Below are 21,473 nucleotides of genomic sequence, written 5' to 3'. Positions count from 1 at the left end.
AATACAATAATTTAATATTATAAAAAAAACATATTCACTAGTGAGTGCCGCCATTCACAGTAATGGGAATCTTTCACTCCATATTATGGCCTTAAAAGATTAAATTGTGGACCTTAAGAGATCTTACTAACTCTGTGGTATATTTCGTCTGCGGTCCGTCAGGCGAAGAAGGGGCAACAAAGGGTTCCATTTTTCAACTGCTTAACAACACGAGCGGCGCACTCAGAAGTCATTAAAGTGCTTTCAAGTGACGCATTTCTCTTGTGCCTGCATAACTTCGTAGAACGTCGAGGAGTGCCCAACAGAACTCGAAGTGATATATACATATAATTGGCGCTTACACCCTTTTTGGGTGTTTGGCCGAGCTCCTCCTCCTATTTGTGGTGTGCGTCTTGATGTTGTTCCAAAAATGGAGGGGCATACAGTTTCAAGCCGACTCCTTTTATGAGGAACTTTTTCATGGCAGAAATACACTCGGAGGTTTGCCATTGCCTGCCGAAGGGCGACCGCTATTAGAAAAATTGTTTTCTTAATTTTGGTGTTTCCCCGAGATTCGAACCTACGTTCTCTCTGTGAATTCCAACCCATTTGGCTACGGCGGCCGCCGAAGTGATAATGAAACAATATTTGTGAGAGCCCAGAAGGAGCTCACGGAAGAACGTTTGTTTGATTTCAACAGTCTAGGAAGCGAAATGAAACTACGCAGTATTAAGTGGATATTCGATTGTCCTGCGAACCCAGCAGAGGGTTGCTGGGAGCGTCGCGTGCAGTAAGTATCGCAGCAGAAGCCGCGTCATTTGTGCTCATAAAGTTCGAAAATATTATAAATAGTCACCCCTTAAATAAATTTGATCCATCGCCACATGCTGATGACTCATTAACATCGAGCCACTGCTAACCTAACAAGCCGCAGCTCAGTTCAAGCGCCCAGTACAGATCACGAAAGAGTGAGTCTTTGAAATCCTGGTATACAGCAAAAACTTAAGATGTGTTGCTTCTTTTTGAGGCATAAAATTGTAAGTCCCTCGATTTATGGAAAAAACACACCAAGATGCACTCCATATATAAGAAGTAGAGCTCGACCAAAACGTCCAACAAAGGGGAGCCAATCCCAATTATTTACATATATACGGAATATTATTAGATCGCACTGGACCTGAACCCGCAAGGGAGGAGAGGTTGCTGTCGGCCAAAGATCACTTGACGAAGGGCGATGTTGCGCGAACTAGCAGATGGCGACAAGACATGGGACTACGCAAAATAAACAGTCCAGAGCCGTATGCGATTGGAGAGTGTTGTCGACGCCCTATACACCCAAGCGGAGTGAACAAGGATATAACAAAATGTTATTCTCATGCTGTTAATCTAGCTTTCCACGACCTCGGTTTTGATTATATCTCAAAATTCGCTCAGAGGATACCAGAGGATACTTGATCAAAAAGTTCCCGCAAATTAACTATCAGAGAGCTGGCACAGCACTTAAACATTGCTTATTTATCCGTTCAGGACATGACGGGAATTCGTGAGTACAACACACAGTCCAGACATTAGACGAGTGAGTGGAGAGCTCCGAATGAACCAAAACAAAATAATACAGATTCCAAATATAAATCCAACCCAACATTTATCAAACACATCATAACTGGAGACGAGACGTAGGCTTGTGAGTGCGACACGCAGACCAGACATCACGCGAGTGAATGAAGAGCTCCGAATGAACTAAGACCAAGAAAACCACGCCGCTTTCAGTCAAAAAGGGAAGCGAAGCTCGTGGTTTTCATGAATTAGATCTGTATTGTATCACACGACTTTTTACCAGAAGGTTAACAAGGATTATTATTTGGGCGTTATGAGACGTTTATGTGAAGCAATTTGTCAAAAAATAAAGTACTTGTGGGAAAACAACTCGAGGATTTTGCGCCATGGTAACGCAACGTCGCACAGTGCCACCATTATCTCTGAATTTTTCGCCAAGAACGAAACGAATATCATCAAACAGCTATCGAATTCACCTGATATGGCTCCTTGCGACTCTTTTTGTTTGATCGAGTCAAAAAACCCCTAGGGGGAACGCGATTTTACAGCCGAAAGGACGTAATGCAAAAATCGAATTCGAGAGCTGGATCAAACGCTGGCAAACACAAAATACTTTGAAGGCAATAATATCCCCTTTGAGGAATAAACTTGTATTTTGAATTTTCTGAATATGTAAGTAGGTAGATGAAATGGTTGAAGTGCCGGTGTGGCACTCCTCAAGTAGCACTGAAGCGCCGTTTTGATACCATTATGCGACCTCCAAAAGGCAGATATTTACAGCCAGCCAGAGGTGTTCATGTAGTGGAGAAGAATGATGCGCTTTAGCCTGGACACTGCCTCAGGCTGTCGGAAAAAGAAGCACCCAGTGACCTTAATCGTCTAGCTGCCAAACCCGGACATTTACAGAGAAAGTGCTCAACAGTCTCTTCCCTGAAATGACTCCACAGCTTCTGCAATAGGGGTTAAATAGTAAACCTTCGTCTAGTGACCGGTAAACACAGCTACGAGTTTGGAAATTGAATGGCGAAAAGTCCAAATGACTTTCTGAGTCCTTCGCATATTGTACTGGGGCCAAAAGGTTTTCGAAATAGCACACGAAGAAATGGAGCTCCATCTTTTCTGCGCTTTCCTGAGAAGTAAATAGTGCAGTTCCCCTTTTACAACTGCAGGGTGATGCCGCTGATCGGGTAGAACGTCTCTGAGGCCAATTTACTCCCCTTCCTTGCAAACTTATCAGCAATTTCATTTCCCTCTATGTTCCTATGTCCTGGAACCCAGATCAGAGAAATGTTACCTGCACACCCATGAGATTTGATTTCCTCCTTACAGGAGTTTACTTATTTCGTTCTACACCATGGCGTCGTTAGAGCCTTGATCGCGGCTTGACTATCGGAGAAAATGTTAATATCTCCCTCGCTCCCACGTTCCCTAAGCATTTTGCATGCCTGTAGAATCGCAAAGACTTCTGCTTGAAAAACACTAGCAGTATTCGGCAGTTTGAAGGAGATAGATAAATTGGCTGAATTAGAGAAAACCCCTGCTTCGACTCACGATTCCATCTTGGAACCGTCAGGGAAGACAGAGCTACAAACTTTGGTGCAGATTTTCCCCTCGATCCAATCCAGCCTAGTTGGAAAGATTGCCCTAGCACGATCTTCAAACTCTAGTTTGCGGATAGAGAGATTCGTTCGAAGTTCGGAGAAATACGGTTTTAACTGCTCTAAAATGCTACCATTTCCCTTGAGAGATTGCCTCCAGAGGCCAACTTCCATTAACCTGATTGAGCTGCGATGAAAATAATCAAAAAGTCGACGGGAAAGTAAGTGCAGAACGACATTCAGGGACTAGTTTTACATGCTCCGGTGATGCCAATGCATGCAGTCCTTTGCACCCTCCCCTTTCTGAAAATATTCCGAGATCTTTTTGATCAAGGTGGTATTCGCTTGAATAGACTTCCAGTACCGCAGTTTTATTCCCAAAACGTCGTATAAAGTACACGACAACAAAAGTCTAATAATCTCAAATTTCAGCTACGAGGCGACCAAGGATCTTTATCATAGTATTTCCACTGAAATTTGTAACGACTTTAAAGGAATAATTTGGAGTTTCATCTCCTCTCACCAATTTTTGCAACTTTTAAAATAAGTTACCGTAGGACTACTTAACTCTTCAAAATTGCCACCAACAACATTTGCGAACTTTTGTTAGTCGCCCAATATAAATGCAATATTTATTTCTTATGCAGGCTTTCTCTTTTTTTATGCGACCCCTGGACAACCAACCCCGCGCCTTACCTTCGAGCCGACCGTCTGTTGTTCCGATTAATTAGCATTCGTAATTGATGTTTGCAAAAGTTTTGCCTACGATTTCTACATTTCGGACGTTTCAACACAATGTGTCTGACTGACCGTACGTCTCTTGGTGTGTCTCCGCTTTCGGCGGATGTGTGATGCCGTGAGTACCGCTCGTCGTCGTCGTCGTCGTCCATCCATAGATGTTGGTTGCCCTTTTTGCGTGTGGACACTCGCTGTGGCTATGTTTGGTGTTTGGGCGTACGCCATAGTGGTGTTGCTGTTTTTGTTGTTGCAGTTGAAGTTTTGCATTTGTGACCGCTGCTAGCGCTGCCTGTTTTATATGTTGTCAGGCCATTGAACGTGCCGGCGTACATCAGTTTGGTGGTACGTGACTTTGGTGCGAATTACTTTTGCTTTGATTTAATGTAATTAAAAAATTTGTAGGCAAATTTTAAAAATATCTACCTACATATCTACTAACTCAAGTGAGTAGTGAAAACATGGACCAGGCTGGCGTACTATTGCATCCATAGTGCCGAAGAAGTGTCTTATTCTAATCAATGTTACTTCGGGAAGTCTTTAAATAGACTTATTTGTTTGATAGAAAAGATTTGATTTAAATTATAATATTTTTTTTACGAGGAGGAAGCATTGAATGACTTTATCTCCCGTTAGTGTTGGACTTTAACCCGAGCTAAACATTCTACTGTTGGCTGCCGTGGCCGAATGGTTTGGTGCGTGACTACCATTCTGGAGTGCGTAAGTTCGAATCTCCGTGCATGAAACAGCAAAATTATACAAACCGGCAGGCAATGACAAACCTCCGAGTGTATTTCTGCCATGAAAAAGCTCCTCACAAAACCATTTGCCTTTCGGAGTCAACTTAAAATTGTAGGTTCCTCCATTTGTGGAACAACGTCAAGATGCACGCAGCCAATAGGGGGAGGATCTCGGCCAAACATCTAAGAGAAGCGTTCGCACTAATTATTTATTTATTTTTTATTTTAAAACCGTTTGTTTCCCTCTTTAATGAAACTTCATTTCATTTCATTTATTGCCCAAAATCATTTTAACATAGAGTTTAAAACTTTTTTTTTCTTTTGATTATACAATAGGTTATGATTATTATTTGGAATGTCTTTGGCATAATTTTAAAACTTATTTATATTCTCCCAAAAAGGGCTTAAAAAGGAGATAACGTATATTAAACTTCTATAATTTATTTGGCTATAAATGTTACAAACTAAATTTTCATCGTTGAAGTTGTAAGTATTGTATCGCCTATGATAATAGATTGCTTTACTATTTTTATGTAACATATTATTATTTTTTAGTATTTTTAAATATATTGGTGATACATATTTTTCTGTTAGAGGTAATGATATTTCCCTTGCCTTTGACAGATATTTGTTTATCAGTTCATTTTCTATGAATGTCAGTTTATCAACAAATCTTACTGACGATTTCATTAAGAAAAAGTCTATGCGTGATATTTTACATTTTTCATATAAACTTTTATTAGAAACTCTTTTCCGAAAAGTACCACTTCTGTAAGGTTGGCGATTAAGACCGCTATAAATTCTTAAAACATATCGTTCAAATCGTCTGAGTCTCTCCATTTGGCTAGAAGAAATGTTGAACCATATCGGATGAGCATAAGATATGATTGGTCTAATTATAATTAATTATAATTAAAAAAAATGTTCTTTAGCTATTGTAATTTATTAAGAAGGCAGGGTGGACTATCGAACTGTATTAAAATAAATATTTACAAACAAATAATTATTTAATACAGTTCGATAGTCCACCCTGCCTTCTTAATAAATTACAATAGCTAAAGAACATTTTTTTTGCTTTTGTCAAAATGAAATCTACATGTCTTATTGTACAAAGGTGAATTTGCTACCCAAAATTATGCCCAAGTATTTAATTTGTTCTTTGTATTTTATGTTGAATTTATTTTAATTTGAGGCTCATATTTACGAGCATTTGGATATAAGTTTTTACGTATTCCTTTAACAATAGTTGTTACGCTTTTATTGAAGTTTAGTTTTAGCTTCTATTTGTGAAAGTATGTATTTAATTCATTTAGGTATGAGTTAACGCCTTCACTGGCTTTGGTTATGCGTTGGTGACATCACAATATATCATCTGCGTATATGAGCACTTTAAGGGGTTAGGGGTAGTCAGAATTTTCAAAAAATCGATTTTTTGTTTTTTGCATTTTCTTAAAGTATAATGTTTTAAAAATATTGTGTAAAAATTTGAAGTGAATCCGACAAATACTTTTCAAGTTATTCAACAATTAACAAAGGGCGCTCGGCCGCTCCGGAGCCGATGGCAAAACTTTAAATGCGTTTTTCTCAAAACTATGTTTTTCAAACTGGTGAACACTGTAACTTAAAAACCGCTACGTAGATTTCAATAAAATTTATACAGCTTTTGAAAAACATAAAAAACTTGTGCCTGATCGAAGGATTTTTTTTTTTCAAAAATTTCGATTTTTTTTTAACAATTAACTGTTGGTTTTTTTTCTAAAATCTGGAAAAAATTTTCTGAGGCCGCCATTTTGTTCATTTTGAAAAAAAAAAAAGCTTCGATCAGGCACAAGATTATCTATTAATAAAACTAATTTTTCTTGTCCGATTGGTTTTAGATGAATCTGCAAGGACTTGTGATGTTCACCGCAAGGGACTTCTGGGGAAACGGGCTTCACACAAACAGCGATAACTTTTGCAATTATTAATTTTTTTTTTTGAAATTTTGGTGAAGTCAAAAGTCGTGAAAATCATAATTTTTTCGGGCCTCTGACTACCCCTAACCCCTTAACATCGCAATTATTAATTTCGGAACTTAATGGTGGGTCAGGGAAATCAGCTAAGAAGAATTGGCCCCAACAAAGAACCTTGTGGCACACCTGAGCTAACGTCTCTTGTCAAAGAATTAAATATACCTTCATTAACATAAAATGATCGCTCTTTTAAATAACTATACAACATTATGCAAAGATTTTTTTTCAAAGTTGAACTTCCTGTACATTTTAAATAAGATTCCTTCCAGCCAAGCAGTATTGAATGCTTTTTCCAAATCTAGACTGACTAATATCGTCGCCTGTCGTCGATTTAAATTACTACAAATAAAATCAGAGAGTAAAGTTATTGCGTGACATGTTGAATGATATGGCCGGTACTCAAATTGATAGTCTTTTAAGACATGTCGCTCTTCAATATGTTGTTTTATTTTTTCAAGCAAAAAATCTTCCAATAATTTACTAATATTTTAAAGAAGAGATATCGGGATGTAATTAACAAGAGAACTAAGTTCAGTATTTGGTTTTAGAATGCATTTTATTTTTGCTGTTTTCCATGTTAGCCTATGTTAAGTGAGTGATTAAAGATAATTGCTAAGAATCTCCAGAAAGTGTTTGTTGTTTTCTTTAGCAAAAAGTTTGAGATACCGTCTTCCCCACACCTCTTTTTATTATTTTTTAATCGTAAGATTATGTAAATTTTCTCCGCGTTTATAAAAGTGTATCGAGATTCAACTGTAGTTTGTTCACCATCAGCTGTTATGCTGCTCGTAAAATGTACAATTGGCTCAGCTGTGTTAGCTAATTCGAATACACTACTTTCGACATGAGCTGTAAAATTTGTATCTCCGAGTTGCTGGTTCTGGCGATGTATTTGTTCAAACTTATAGGCTAATGCATTTATTTTATGTAAGTTTTCAGTAAGAACAATGTTGTCACTAGTATTGTTACCAGCCAGATTTGCATAAAGGAAGTCAATATCAATATCGTCTTTATTAAATACAAGGTGTGGTATCTTTAACACTTTTTTTAATCCACATAACCCCTTAATTTTAATGTATGTTTTGTTATTCATGCGTATATTGGAAAAGTAATTTGTCCAGTATTTTTCTTCGTGTTTAATGATCCTCTCTTGGAAGAAAGTTGGCAGTATTAAAAATAGTGATTTATACGAGATTGATGAGGTACAGCCATACTCACTAGCGGCGAATCTGTCTCGATAACCTTGTTGTTGCTTTCACATGCTCTTTTTTCATCAAGCGAGCAGAGAAATAGTAAATCCAAGGCGCCTTATATGGTTTTGTTAAACCAAAATAATGAAAATTTAAAAATAAAAATTAAAAAAAAATTAAATTAGTGAAAACTGGTGAAAAATGTGATGTCCTTTTATTTTATTGCGAGCTGCACTTCCAGATGTACTATGATTGAATTATTAGGAGTCTTAAACTGACTTAGATTTAATTCATTTGACTCATTTCGAACTCAAGCTTATATTTTTGGTATTTTCTCCGGTGCGTTGTTCCACTGATTTAATAGTAAATATGTTGGTTTGCCTTGCACACACGGCCTCTCTTGTGGGTCGTTTATTGCAACCGCCTTAAACGACTTACAGTTGCGACCACCGATTTCAGAGTTTCAATGGTCATTTTTAACAATTTCCAGAGGCTGCTCATTCGTGAAAATCTCCATGGCATAAATGGCGTTTTAACATTTTCAGATCATAAGAAAATTTAAGGGCGCATTTGTATTTGAATATAAAACTATTGTTCAAGGAAATAGAACCCCTTTCGCGAGTTATTTTCGAAATAATTTCCAACATCTAGCAATTTTGGTGAATCAACGAGGACTTAAGCGAAAAGTTTGATATTTAAATCAATACAAATTAATATGAAAATAAATGAAATAATTAACTTCTAAAACTTTACCTGGGCGAACGAAAGTGAAATCAAGTAGCTGGTTCCAACTGCATGTATGTTTTGGGTTGGGGAATAAGTTCGTAGCGTTTTTATATTTTCTTTTATTTTACAATGATTTATTTGCTGTTTGGCAAAGAGTAAATAATCATTCGATAGAACTCCTTCTGCTCTACAAAACTATATTAATTGTATTTTTTGAGTTATTCAATTTATTATTAGCTTTTTATTGCACATCAAAACCAAAAACTCTCTTATTTTTGCTTGCAGTTATATGCTAAAAAAGCACAGTGTCAGCCACATCGCTACGCCGTCGGAAAGTCAGAAAAATGCATGCAATAATGAGGGCTGCAAATATGTCGCACCCAACGCAACTTCACTGCGAATTCACATAGCATCGCATGCTCAGGAGAAGCTCAAATGTAACGAGCCATCATGCAACTATGAAGGGAAAAGTTTGTTGCATTTAAAAAGGTGAGTGCTTAGATATCGTAAAATATTTCTTAAAAATTTAGTAAAGTCAAACTGCATAGCATCTGCAAAAAAATTATTTCTACAGTATTAGTAAAATAGTAGTATTCGGTTAGTGGCCGAAAATTAAAGATTTTGGTTTTTTTTTCGAAAAAATATTTTTCAACTTAATATTAAAAAATGTATGTATCTCTTGACCAAATCATCCGTCCCGCTGTAGTCTGCCTATTATTGCAATGATTTCGCCCAGTTGGTATGAAACTGTTTTGAATCGATCTACATATATACAATAAGTATATGCAGATTAATTTCCAATGGCTTTTTAGTGGAGTCACAGCTTCCTTGAAGTGTTGAAGGCCGTGCGAAGTATTGGCTGATTTCTTCCAAATGTAGACCAAATGTGTTTGTGAAATAGTTTCGAATTTTTTATTTATTTGTAACAGCAATAATTTTAAATAATCATTCCTCTTAAAGATATCAAGCGTTGGCTGCCAGGGCCATCGGCCTGGGTCCCAAAATAGTAGAGCCTACATATTTATTATTAAAATTTCTAAACTGTTCGGATACCGGAGACGTAGACCAAAGCGGAGACCACGATGACCTAAAAAATATACTCCCTGAGAATGTAATAAAAATTACTACAATATTGATACCAAAGAAGTTTGAGAAAGTCGTAATTCAAACATATTTTTGCATAGGGTTGCCATTTACATATACATACACATACTTTATTAAAATTAATAAAATTTGCGCAATGTGCCAATCAAAATTTTACGATGCGATTATCAAATCAGAGGTATTTGAGACAATTTAATCCAGAAACATTTTAAGCAGGGTTGCTATCTATCTTGAAAATGTTAATTAATTTAATATAATATGTAGTTTAAAAATTACAGAAATAATATATATTCCAATATTGGTATCACATGATAGGAATTTGAGAAATCATTAATTCAGAAATATTTTTTTACAGAGTTGCCCTTATATTTTATTAAAATTAATAAAGTTTGTGCAATGACCCAATTAAAATTTTACGATGGGAATATCAAGTCGAAGTTACTTAAATACAATTTAAACTAGAAATATTTCTGTACAAGGTTACCATACGTCATAAAAATTAAAATAAATTAAATTTGATAATTAAAAATGAACGGCATCATGAGTATCAAAGGAAAGGAGTTTGAGGAAGTCTTAATTCAGAAACACATTTTTTTATAGGGTTGCCACTTACATACTTATTTCATTAAGATTACTTCATAAAATATACGCAATGAACTAATTAAAATTTTATAATGTGAATATCTAATCAAAAATATTTGAAGACAGCTAAATACAGAAATATTTCTGAAAGATGTTGCCATCTATCTTGAAAATATAGATTAATTAACTATAGTTGTTGAAAAATATATTACAATACTGGTATAACATGAAGCGTTTGAGAAAGTCTTAATTTAGAAATATTTTTGTATAGGGTTGCCACTTACATATACATATTTTATTAAAATTAGTAAAATATGTGCATTGTGCTAGTTAAAATTTTACGATGTACATAGGTGTCAAATACTTGGTTGCAGGAATATTCCTAAACAAAGCGAATAGTCGCCGCTGCTTTGCCTAATCCTTTCTAGCGTCCTCAATTTCTTTATTATTTCGGCTGTTATATCCCATGCCAATCTCCAATTTTCACTACTTTCGATACATTCCATCGACAACTAACGCTGCATCGCACATTGTCGATACGTTGACTTAATACAGCGGATATACGACGCGAGGTGCCTGGCATGGCCACACCTGCTAGCGATTGACACCTTCCTTGTTTTAGCTCTCGCGCGTTTAACATTTCCGCAATAATGCTACATCTGTCACTAAACCTTTTTTTGTTTGCATACTCCTAGTGGGATTTAAATGAAAGCCTTTTGTCTCTCATAATACTAAAGTACTTATTTTTCGGGACAACTATCAAATACAGCACTAAAATACAATTAAGTCTATTGTACAGCACTCGGGCTCCCTTTTTAATTTTCTTTTAATCTACCCGATCGCCGAAGAAATCTGAGTAGATCTTGTGGTGCCAAGGAGCCAAGGTGGTCGATTCTCAACATATCAGTGCCAAAGATCTCAAACCTGATTCGAGCGAAGGCGGGGCAGACGCACAGCAAGTGGTCCGCCTTCCCATCCTCCTCTTCACAAGCTGGGCAGAGTACACTGTCTGAGATGCCCACCTTTTCCATGTGCTTCGCCCACAGAAAGTGGCCCGTCATCAGTCCAACCAGGCGTCTGTACTATCCTCTGCTTAGTGAGAGGAGGGTTTGCGACAGTCGATCGGACATGACAGGTAACATCAATTTGGTCCATCTGCAGCCTCTCTCAGCCTGACAAGCTCGCTTGTAGGTTGAAGTAACCCGTTTGCTAACCGTGGATTTCGAAAAGAAGAAATTGGCCTCAGAGCCCATCCAACGTACTTAATAGCTGGTATAGTACTGACTCTGTGTTCGCTAACTCTTTTAGTAACTTCCTCCAACTGTGTTCCAGCTAGAGATGAGAGCTAGTACCAGAGGAAGAGCAAGGCCTAAACTGCGTTGGAAAGCGCCGGTGAAGAAGCAGCTTGCTTCAATTGATGTACCCAACTGGCACCGATTCGCATGGCAAAGAAATATATACCATACATATGTATATGTGTTAAATTCGGCCAAAATGGCGCAAATCGGTTATCGCGCCAATCAAGAAAATAAATAAACTTTCAAACTTGATTTCCCAACATTTTCATTTTTACACATTTATGTTTTTTGCACATCTCGAGAGGATAGTTTGGAAAATTTACGAATCTTTTGATTTTAGGGTTAAAAATGTCGTTGCCTAATTTTGTGCTATGGATAACCAAAATCACTACGCTCATGCGACCTGAACGCTTGCCTCTTCCTCCTTTTCCCAGCAAGAAACTGTAGTTCAGATGAAAAAAATTGTGCTTAACTGAATAGGCAATCGCCAAGGCAGGAGCGTATTTTGAAGAAATTGAAATATCGCATTTATTGGTGAATTAAAAGAAAGGGCAGAAGAGCTGCGAAAAATGTATGCGAATTCCAGAAAATGCAATTGGAAAAATACGCGCGCTTGCTCCTACACACCAAACACATTTACATCTGTATGTGTATACTCTCACACACACATCCATACTTAGTTATGCATGCACTTTTTGAACTAATCACTACATTGACTGCTTATGTCGGCCTATTCCTCACAATGACTTGCGATAATTATCTGCTTAATTCGCTACTTATTTTGGTCACCTTGGCGCTATCCACTTGGCCCTTTTGCAGCAACTCATCATCGCATAAACACACTCACTTCGCGCCGTGGAGGTGCACATTGTTGGTAGCAGCGCCAAGAGCAGCAACGGCGGTTCTAAGCCCGACCGATAAGGCTCTGTAAAAATGCAAAGGCATAATTGCAATGTTCGCAACCGTTTCCAGCAGCCGTTGCATGCATAAATTGATGGGCGAACATTTACAAGTGGCCAAAAAAAAGTGCAGGAAAAGCAAGAAAAAGTCCCATCTGCCGCTACTGATATTGCTGCATGGCATAATCCTCTGCCTGCACGCCGCTGATGTCTTAGAAGTAAACACACACACACGCACACAGGTACGCCAACTAAACCAATGCAGGTTGCTGCAAACTGCAAAAAAAAGGAGAAAATAATGAGAAAAATGAATAAAGAAAACAAATAGAAATTTTAACGACGCGCAACTCAACCAAATAAAATCAATGGCCAACCAAACAGCCAGCGAACGAACCACTAAGCCGCCAACAAACCAACCAACCAACCGACAACGAATTCCAAGCCATACCCTCAGGAATCGTGACTTATCGATCGCTTTGATATGCGCATTGAATTCCTGTAATATTTTGCAACAGTCGATACACCAACGTCACCGTCACCGCCACCGCCACTGCCACTGCCACCGCCACCAATGGCCCCTTGAAGAGATTGCCAGAAGCTAACATTGGCTGCTTGAGCCAATTGGCTGCGCTGTGCATTTGCCACTGATACGAGTATCGCTGGTAGTTGGTTAGTATTGTTGTTGTAATGCGCTGTCCGCCCCTGATCGCATTCATGTTGTGCGCAGAAAATGATGATGATGATGTTGATGATGAAGACGACGAGGACGAGAACGAGAACGACGGCGACACAACGTCACATGCACAAACTCACTCTGGCCCCGAAGAATGAACGAAGATGAGGTGGACGATGATGACGACGACAAAGACAAGTACGAGTATAGCGCAATGATTGCCGGTCTGCATTGTTGTGATACTGGTGCTGCTGATGCTGTGGCGGTTGACGATGATCGCCAAAGCGCGGGCGCGACAGTTTTTTGGTTTTACAATGGTCGCTCGCTTGTCGGCCTGTCGTTGTCGACCTGTCCCATGTACGTGTGTGCCCGGTAATGGTGGGTAAATGCGGTGGCGGTTATTGAAGTCAATTTAACCTTGAAATATGCGCTCGTTGGTAGCTGTTTGCGCGTTGCGATTCCCTCTGATTTGGATCATTGGCTGCATTGTTTGGTTTATTACAATTTTACATGCGTGTCCAAGCGAGCCGAGACACGTTCATATTCATGTTCGCATACACACATTCACTTACATACATGCGGTGGCAGATGTTTTTGAGGTACGGCGGCGAGGCGGTGGAGTATTGGCTGAATAAATTGCATTTTTTTTCAAGTGGTAGCTGCACCAACTATTTGAGTGGCTTCTTTCTTTGGAAACGCATCCTTTTAATCTACTTTGTATACATGGAAATTTGATAGTTTTAGAAGAATTTAAGAATTCTGTTGTAAGAAATATGCGGAGCCGCTAAAATTTGTGATAATCAAAGCACCTTGGCACACTGATTTAGATAAACACCCTGTACGTTCCCTAGCAATTTCTTGTTCAAAAAATTAGCTGTTTTGCGAACTTTCATTGTTAACATCCGAAAAATTGATAATCATCATCATCAATTCCTTTTGTCCCGAAGTTATATGAGTGTGGCACCATAAAGGGAAGGGATGTGTTACTGGATGGCTGAACCTACGACATGATGCCAGCCAATCTCCTCATTTCGCCTGCGCGCGGAAAAGAAGGGACCGAAAGAAAAGAGGTGAGAAAAACCTGGTTTGAGGCTGACGACGCTTTATCAGTCATAAATCATACTGCCACGAATCCAACAAACAACAAAGAAACAAAAGCTCCAGATGTACAAAACTATAATAAGACCGGTTCTCAACTACGGTTGTGAAACAATGGTCCTTAAAGTTAATGACGTCAATTTATTTGTGATTTGTGAAGATTTGTGATTTGAAAGAGAAATCTTCAGAAAACTATTCGGTCCTACACGATTAGAAGACGGTACATACGCATACGGTATAACCACGAGCTCAGTGTTTTACTCGCGGGGCGAAATGTAACGCGGTTTATAAAGTCACAAAGATTACCGTGGTATGGACGCGTTCCACGAATGAGTAGCAAAAGAGCGACCAAAGCAGTTTTTGAAGCAAATCCTGAAGGAGCAAGAAGGTGAGGTCGGCCACGGCGACGATGGTTGCAAGGCGTAGAAGGCGACATACATACGTAAGAAGAGAATCTCACAACATCGAGCGAAAGCGAGCTTTCGAGAAGAACGGAGACGTATTGTAGAGGAGGCAATGATTCACCCCGGACTGCAATGCTAATATGGTGATGATGATGTTACATTGGTCTTCACACAACGTTCCCATCGCTTATAGTCCTTCGTAATGATTTTAATTTCCTTAAATGACTTTCTGGTCACACTCAACGCCTTTTAAAGCCTTCTTTTGCATGTGCACTTAGGCCGACCTTAACGTCTGCTACCTTACGGGTTCCATTCTACCGTTTTTCTGCAGTATTCAGTTGTGTTCTTTCGTAAGGTATGCCCGATAAGACCCATTTTCACGTCCTTAGTTTTATCTTATACTGGATTGATAGTTGCTTGCTTTGACCCCAAAGATCTAAGTTGGAGATTGTTCAGGGCCAACAGATGCGCGGAATCCGCCGTAGGCACTTGTTGAGGAAAACTTGTAGTTTGTTGACAAGCAAATCCGTCATCAATTTAAAAAAATTACTGAATGATAAAAAAAGTTATTTTGAGTGATGGAAATTAAATTTGAAAAAAAAAACAGGCGAACCAAGAAGCTTCGAGAGATTGGTAACTCCTAAGCCACTCAGGCTAAAAAACCCATTGTATTCAAAGCTGTGGAGAGTAAAAATTAACCACACCTGAGAATATTCACCAGTGAGAGAGAGCGAATTTTACTCGTTCTCATGACATCGGAACCCAAAATTCATTGCCTTGGTCTAGCAAAAGCAGGGCACTCAGAGAGAAAATGCTCAGTGCTATCCGCCTCCTCTAAGCAATACAGGCAAATCAGGTCCTCAATGATTCCAATGGTGATCATATGCTGGATTTTGTCCTGTAATAATATCAACCATCAACGGAACGTCTTTTCTACCAAGTTTTAGAAAAAAATTCGACAGTTTTCTGTGCGGCCTTTCCACAAAACACTTTGCAGTTCTGCAGAGTTGTAAACTGGACCATTTCTCGCATACATAATCGCTGATCCAATTCATGATTCCTGCAGAACTGATTACAAATAATACTAACGTTTTCGCATTACGTATTTACGAGGGGTGTTCAATGTATTCTCTGTATGATTATAAAAGGTAACTCGAATTAAATGCAATATAATTTTTATTTTTCAATATAATAGCACATAACCTTAATACACATTTTATATCTTGAAATAACTTGTTAAATGCTATCTATCAAATAGTTTTCCTCCTTCTTTAAAAAATGTGCATTTATGGGCGCCTTGAGCTTTTCAACACCAAAAAATTCTTTCCAAAAAGATTTATTTTTCAAATTAGGGAACAAAAAATAATCAAGAGAGGCCAACATCATCTGCGCTATAACCGCAATATCCGCAGGTGTAGCAAAAACGTGAGAGCCCAGATGTTTAAATCTTTCCGACGAGTGTAAGGCAGTTGAGAAGAAGATGCTGAGATGATTCCATTTCGTCCTTCAGACAGCTTCTTCAGAAGACTTGAAGCAATCCCAAGTCTCACCGCATGAATACCTAGCGGACAATGTTTACTAAGGATACCTACCAAGTTCGAGAGCTGCGATTTTAGTAGCCTTAGAAGTTCCCTAGAGTGCTCCAGTCTACCCGTGGACAGAAGGGTCTCGCGACGTGCACTAGCCCAGAGCTCGCTGAGTTGACGCGACGCCAATCTTTCCAAAAGTAGACCACAGATTCTCAAGGGAACCCCAATTCTCTCATTTTGCGATAAAATTGTCTCCAGAATCTCCTGCCTAGCGAGCCCATCAGCCCAGTAGATTCCCTCTACACCGCTGTGACCGGGAGTCGAAATGAAGGGCTCATATCGAAGTATTCAGATGCAATAGAGAAAGAAGTCAGGCATTGCCCGACTAATTTCGAATGCACAAACAACGAGCCCAAGAGCCGTTTGACTGTAGGAGTATCATAGATATGGGCATTAATACTAACTGTATAGCCTTTTCATTTCTCTTTCGCCAACATCTACAGTGATAATGGAAGCTTTCTAGTCTTTGGCGTGGATTCCAATATGCCAGTGCCCCTTAGGAATGGCGACGACTTCGACAAAGTTCTCTTTAATTCAAATAATCTATGAGCCGATTGCTGAAAATGCTGCACCATGCCTCTTTATGCTTGCTATTGATTGAGAGAGAAAGATAGAGAGATCTGCTTTATTCTTCTCTTAAGGAACTAGCCCTAGCTTTCTCGTTTTCAAGTACGGTTCGGTGATTATGAACTCTAATTTAATCTATCTTATGCAACCCTAGTTCAGACGCATTTCCCAACCAATATCAATGCAGATGTTGCTAGAACCAAAGAAGAAAATATTGACGAGCGTGCCCTCGGAAATGGTGAACATTTCTTTCTGAAATCAAGCGTTTAATCAAAAAAGACCATTTTACTCGCAAGGAGTTCTTTCGAAGCTGTGCTCCGTATGCCTCGTCGGACGTCGTTCTAAAACGTTGGCTTCAGTCAGCTTTTGAAGGTTGTTTAGGGTTGGTTATCATTGTTTTTGGCTGAGCTCCTCCTCCTGTTTGTGGCGTGCGTCTTGATGTTGCTTCACAAATGGAGGGACCTACAGTTTTAAGCCGACTCCGAACGGTAAATATTTTTTATGAGGACCTTTTCCATGGCAAAAATCCAGTCGAGAGCTGGCCATTGCCTGTCGAAGGACGACCGCAATTGGAAAAAAACTTTGTCTATCATTTGGTGTTTCATGCACGGAAACTCGAACCTGTGCGTCTCCGAATGGTAGATATGTCGAGTGCTGTAATTTCAAAGGAATGCCCAACAGATCGTCGATCCGTTAATGAAGTAAGCACGAGCCAGAGACCAAGAATCTATATTCAGATTAATACACCATCTCCTCTCAAAAAATCGTTTGCAGAAACCCAGCGAAATGTCCGCCTTTCGATTTTGCTTCACTTCGACCTCCAAATTTTTCTTCCAATTCAGCTAAGGCTTCAATCTTCCAACAGCTAATTTACATTTTCACGAAGCACTCATCATCATTCTCCATTTTTCATGAATTTTTTTCCACCCACCAAATTCTTTTCGTTTTACTCATTTCCTTCATTTGTCACAAAAATTGTTTTCCATTACTTGAAAGTAAACTAATTGTGAGCAATAGGAATATCTGCAATTAGTGATCACTGAACAGCCTTTATTATTGTGATGCTGTAGTTGTTGTTTTAGTTGTTTGCGTTGAGCGTGCACATGGACTTGTGAATTTCCCTTTCTTGTTTGTACAAACACACACACATATACACACATACATACATCCATATATCGACTTTGATCTGTGTTCGATTGGTTGCTGTGCTGCTGTCAGGGCTGGCCGGTTGCCGCGGCCCCGAAATGAGGTGGCGAGGCACGCAGACCATTATTTGCCGCTAATTAAGCTCACCGCGTGCGCGCATAGGCATATACAAATATACACACACATACATACATATATATGTACTTACGTAAAATTTACAACCAACTGAACGCAGGAAAAATACCAGTTGCCAATTTCAGCACAACACGCGCTTCTCCGCTCCGCCGAAGGTCCTCTGGAGCCTGGCGTGCACGCCAACGGACGCACAGACGGATGGACGGGCGAATGAACAGATACAGCACTACCGCTTTTGTGGCACTCTGTTTTTTTTTTATTTCGTTGTTGCTCTGTTGCTGCTGTTTTTTGTTCTTTTTGGCTCAACTATCGATTGAGCAGGCGGCTTCTGGAACGGCTTTGGTGGCAATTAATTCCACCACAGCAGTCCAAAAACTGATAAATGCTGTGAATGTGCGCGCCGGTTGGTGAATCGATGAATCGATGGCGGGTCGAATTGAATGCAGTCAAGTTGTGTCGGGCGGGTATCGGGTGTCGGGTACAGCGGTTAGCTGGTCGGCTAGTCGGCGCGTTAGAGTCGTGTTTTGGTGATTTTAACTCACATTTCATTTCGTTCGATTTGGACATTTTCATCTGATTTCAGTTTACCGAATGGCGAATTAGGTTCGATGTGAGTTGTTATTCTTTTTGTACTTGCTGTTTTTTTTTTTCTTTATATGTAGCTTTTGTTGTAGCTGTAGCTGTTGTCCTGTACGAGCGGGCACCTCTCGGTGGCAGAAATTCCTCAGCGGCTCATTGCGGTCGCATATGGCCATTGATTAGCTAGTTGCTTATGTTGGTATTTCGCTCCGATTGGGACTTGTGCACCATGCCCGTGTATTTATTTCGTGCGTATTCCTCATTATTTATTTCCTTATATCTGTGCAGTTGAGTTGGGTCGTTTTGCGCGCGCCAATGATGTGTCTGTCGACCATCGATAGATCGATCTGCCTGTGCAAGTCTCCTAAATTAACAATTAACTGAGGTTTTGCGCAAACTTTTCTCGGTTGTTACCAACTTTTCGATTTGTTAACTCGGATATTTTATTCGGGCAGTCCATTAGAGAAACGAAAAAAAAAACAAATAAAAGCCAATAAGTCTCTAAGGCAAGAAATGAACGACGCTCTCAGATTTGACTAGAGCTAATTTATTGTACTAATATATTGACTCCTCTAAAGAATTCTAGAACGATTATATATCCTTACTAGTCTGGGCTCAATATTTTCTTAATTCTATACATAAATATTGCTCTAAATATACTTAAATAAAATAAAAAAAAAAAAAACAATTTTTGAAGTGAAATATCAGGCAAACAATTCAGCAGGGGATATAGGAATGTAATCCAATGCACTGGGAAGCCTTATCGTTGTTGGAATTGCGCAATGTTGTTTTGTATAGAAATAAGGATACGATACCGAATACGAATACAAACACGAGCACGAATATGGATGCGAACACGAATGCGAGCGCTGTTTCTTATTTGTTATTGCCTATTCGCCGCTCTTATAGAAATCAATATTGGAAACTTAGACATCCGGCTTGACAAAAATGCTTCAAGCAAGCTTCAACGTCATTCAATAAAAAATATAAGAAATTTATACCAAAATAAATAAATAATTAATAAATAAAATAATAAATAAATAATTAAAATTTGTTTTAAATAAAATAAAGTAAAATTTCACATCAAATTGTGCTAGGGACGAAGAACATCGAAACCATCTGCAATTCATTCAAAAGCAACTCACCAATGAACTCACACCTGATTGGTATTGCAAGGAATCATGGCTTATAACGGGTGATTTTTTGACTATTATCTTTTTAAACAGTTGGTTTAAACAGCTGACGCACGTTTCGTGTTTTGTTTCACTGTCAAACATCTTCAGTTTGGTCTCTAATTTAACCATGAATCGTCTTACAAACGAACAACGCTTGCAAATCATTGAATTTTATTATAAAAATGCGTGTTCTGTTAAGAAAGTTTATCGCGCGCTTCTTCCATTTTGTGGTTAGTTTCATCGACCCACTGAAGCGGCTATTCGAGCTATTGTGACTAAATTTAGACCCAAATTTACATTATTGGACATCAAACCACCAACACGCTTACGTAGAGTGCGAACTGAAGAACATATCGCATCTGTATCGGCCATCAATTATCGATTCGTCGCCGTTCGCAGCCATTGGGCCTCTGTTACTCACAACGTGGAAAATTTTGCGAAAGGATTTAGGTGTGAAGCCTTTCAAAATACAGCTGGTGCAAGAATTGAAGCCGAACGACCTACCGCAACGCAGAATTTTTGGTGAATGGGCTCTTGGAAAGTTGGCCGAAGATCCACTTTTTTATCGAAAAATTGTGTTCAGCGACGAAGCTCATTTTTGGATCAATGGGTACGTAAATAAGCAGAGTTGTCGATTTTGGAGTGAAGATCAGCCAGAAGAATTGCAAGAGCTACCAATGTATCCAGGAAAGGTCACAGTTTGGTGCGTTTTATGGGCTGGAGGTATCATTGGACCGTACTTCTTCAAAGATGCTGCGAATCGTAACGTAACTGTGAATGGTGAGCGCTACCGTGAAATGATATCCAACTTTTTTCCCCCCAAAATGCAAGAGCTTGACTTGCATGACATGTGGTTTCAACAAGACGGTGCCGCATGCCACACAGTACGCGTAACAATTGACTTGTTGAGAGGCGAGTTCGGTGAACATTTTATTTCACGTTCGGGACCTGTCAATTGGCCTCCCAGATCGTGGGATATAATGCCTTTAGATTGTTTTTTGTGGGGCTATGTTAAAGCTCATGTCTATTCAGACAAACCTGCTTCAATTAACGCATGGGAAGACACCATTAAAGCATTTATATGTGAGATACCGGCCGAAACATTGGAAAGAGTATGCTAAAATTGGACTAAGCGGATGGACCATTTGAAGCGCAGTCACGGTCAACATTTGCATGAAATAATCTTCAAACATTAAATTATATGGACTGTACTATCGGTTTAAATAAAAATTTCATGCATTTTTCTGAATTTTACGTGTGTTTTTTTTAAAAACGTTCCTATAGCTCTTAAAAAATCACCCTTTATATGTCTCCTTTGGATTTTCGTAAAGTATGGCCAATCCATTTCCACTTCCGACTCCGAATTTCAGGGTGGATGGAAGTTTGTTTTGTCATAGCCCAGAGATTGTTGTTGGCGATAGTGCTAGGCCAAAAAATGCGCAAGATCTTACGAAGGCTGCGGTTGGTATAAACTTATAGGTCATGTATGCCACGCACAGACGCTTTCCCAGTCTCGCATCCCTGTAGCATAACTGACTTGACATTGGACTCGAATATTCTGAGCTTCGTGCGCCTAGGTACATATGATGACTTCCATACCTTGCCCAACATACCAAACACTGCACGGCCTTTTGATATTCGGCTGCCGTAGCCGAATGGGTTGGTGTGTGACTACCATTCGGATTTC

General features: G+C 39.1%; 1 protein-coding gene across 1 annotated transcript in view; it reads left to right on the top strand.

The window, feature by feature from the left end:
* Positions 1–21,473, top strand: part of LOC129249212 (zinc finger protein 624) — a 58,778-nt gene that overhangs the window by 30,234 nt on the left and 7,071 nt on the right. The window contains exon 4 of the mRNA XM_054888898.1: positions 8,823–9,026. Coding sequence (XP_054744873.1) covers positions 8,823–9,026 — 204 coding nt within the window. The remainder of the gene's footprint in view (positions 1–8,822; positions 9,027–21,473) is intronic.

This window comes from Anastrepha obliqua, chromosome 5 (assembly GCF_027943255.1).
Source record: "Anastrepha obliqua isolate idAnaObli1 chromosome 5, idAnaObli1_1.0, whole genome shotgun sequence".
Lineage (NCBI taxonomy): Eukaryota > Metazoa > Arthropoda > Insecta > Diptera > Tephritidae > Anastrepha > Anastrepha obliqua.
The sequence above is the reverse complement of the archived record's forward strand: the minus strand, read 5'-3'. Positions and strand labels throughout refer to the sequence as shown.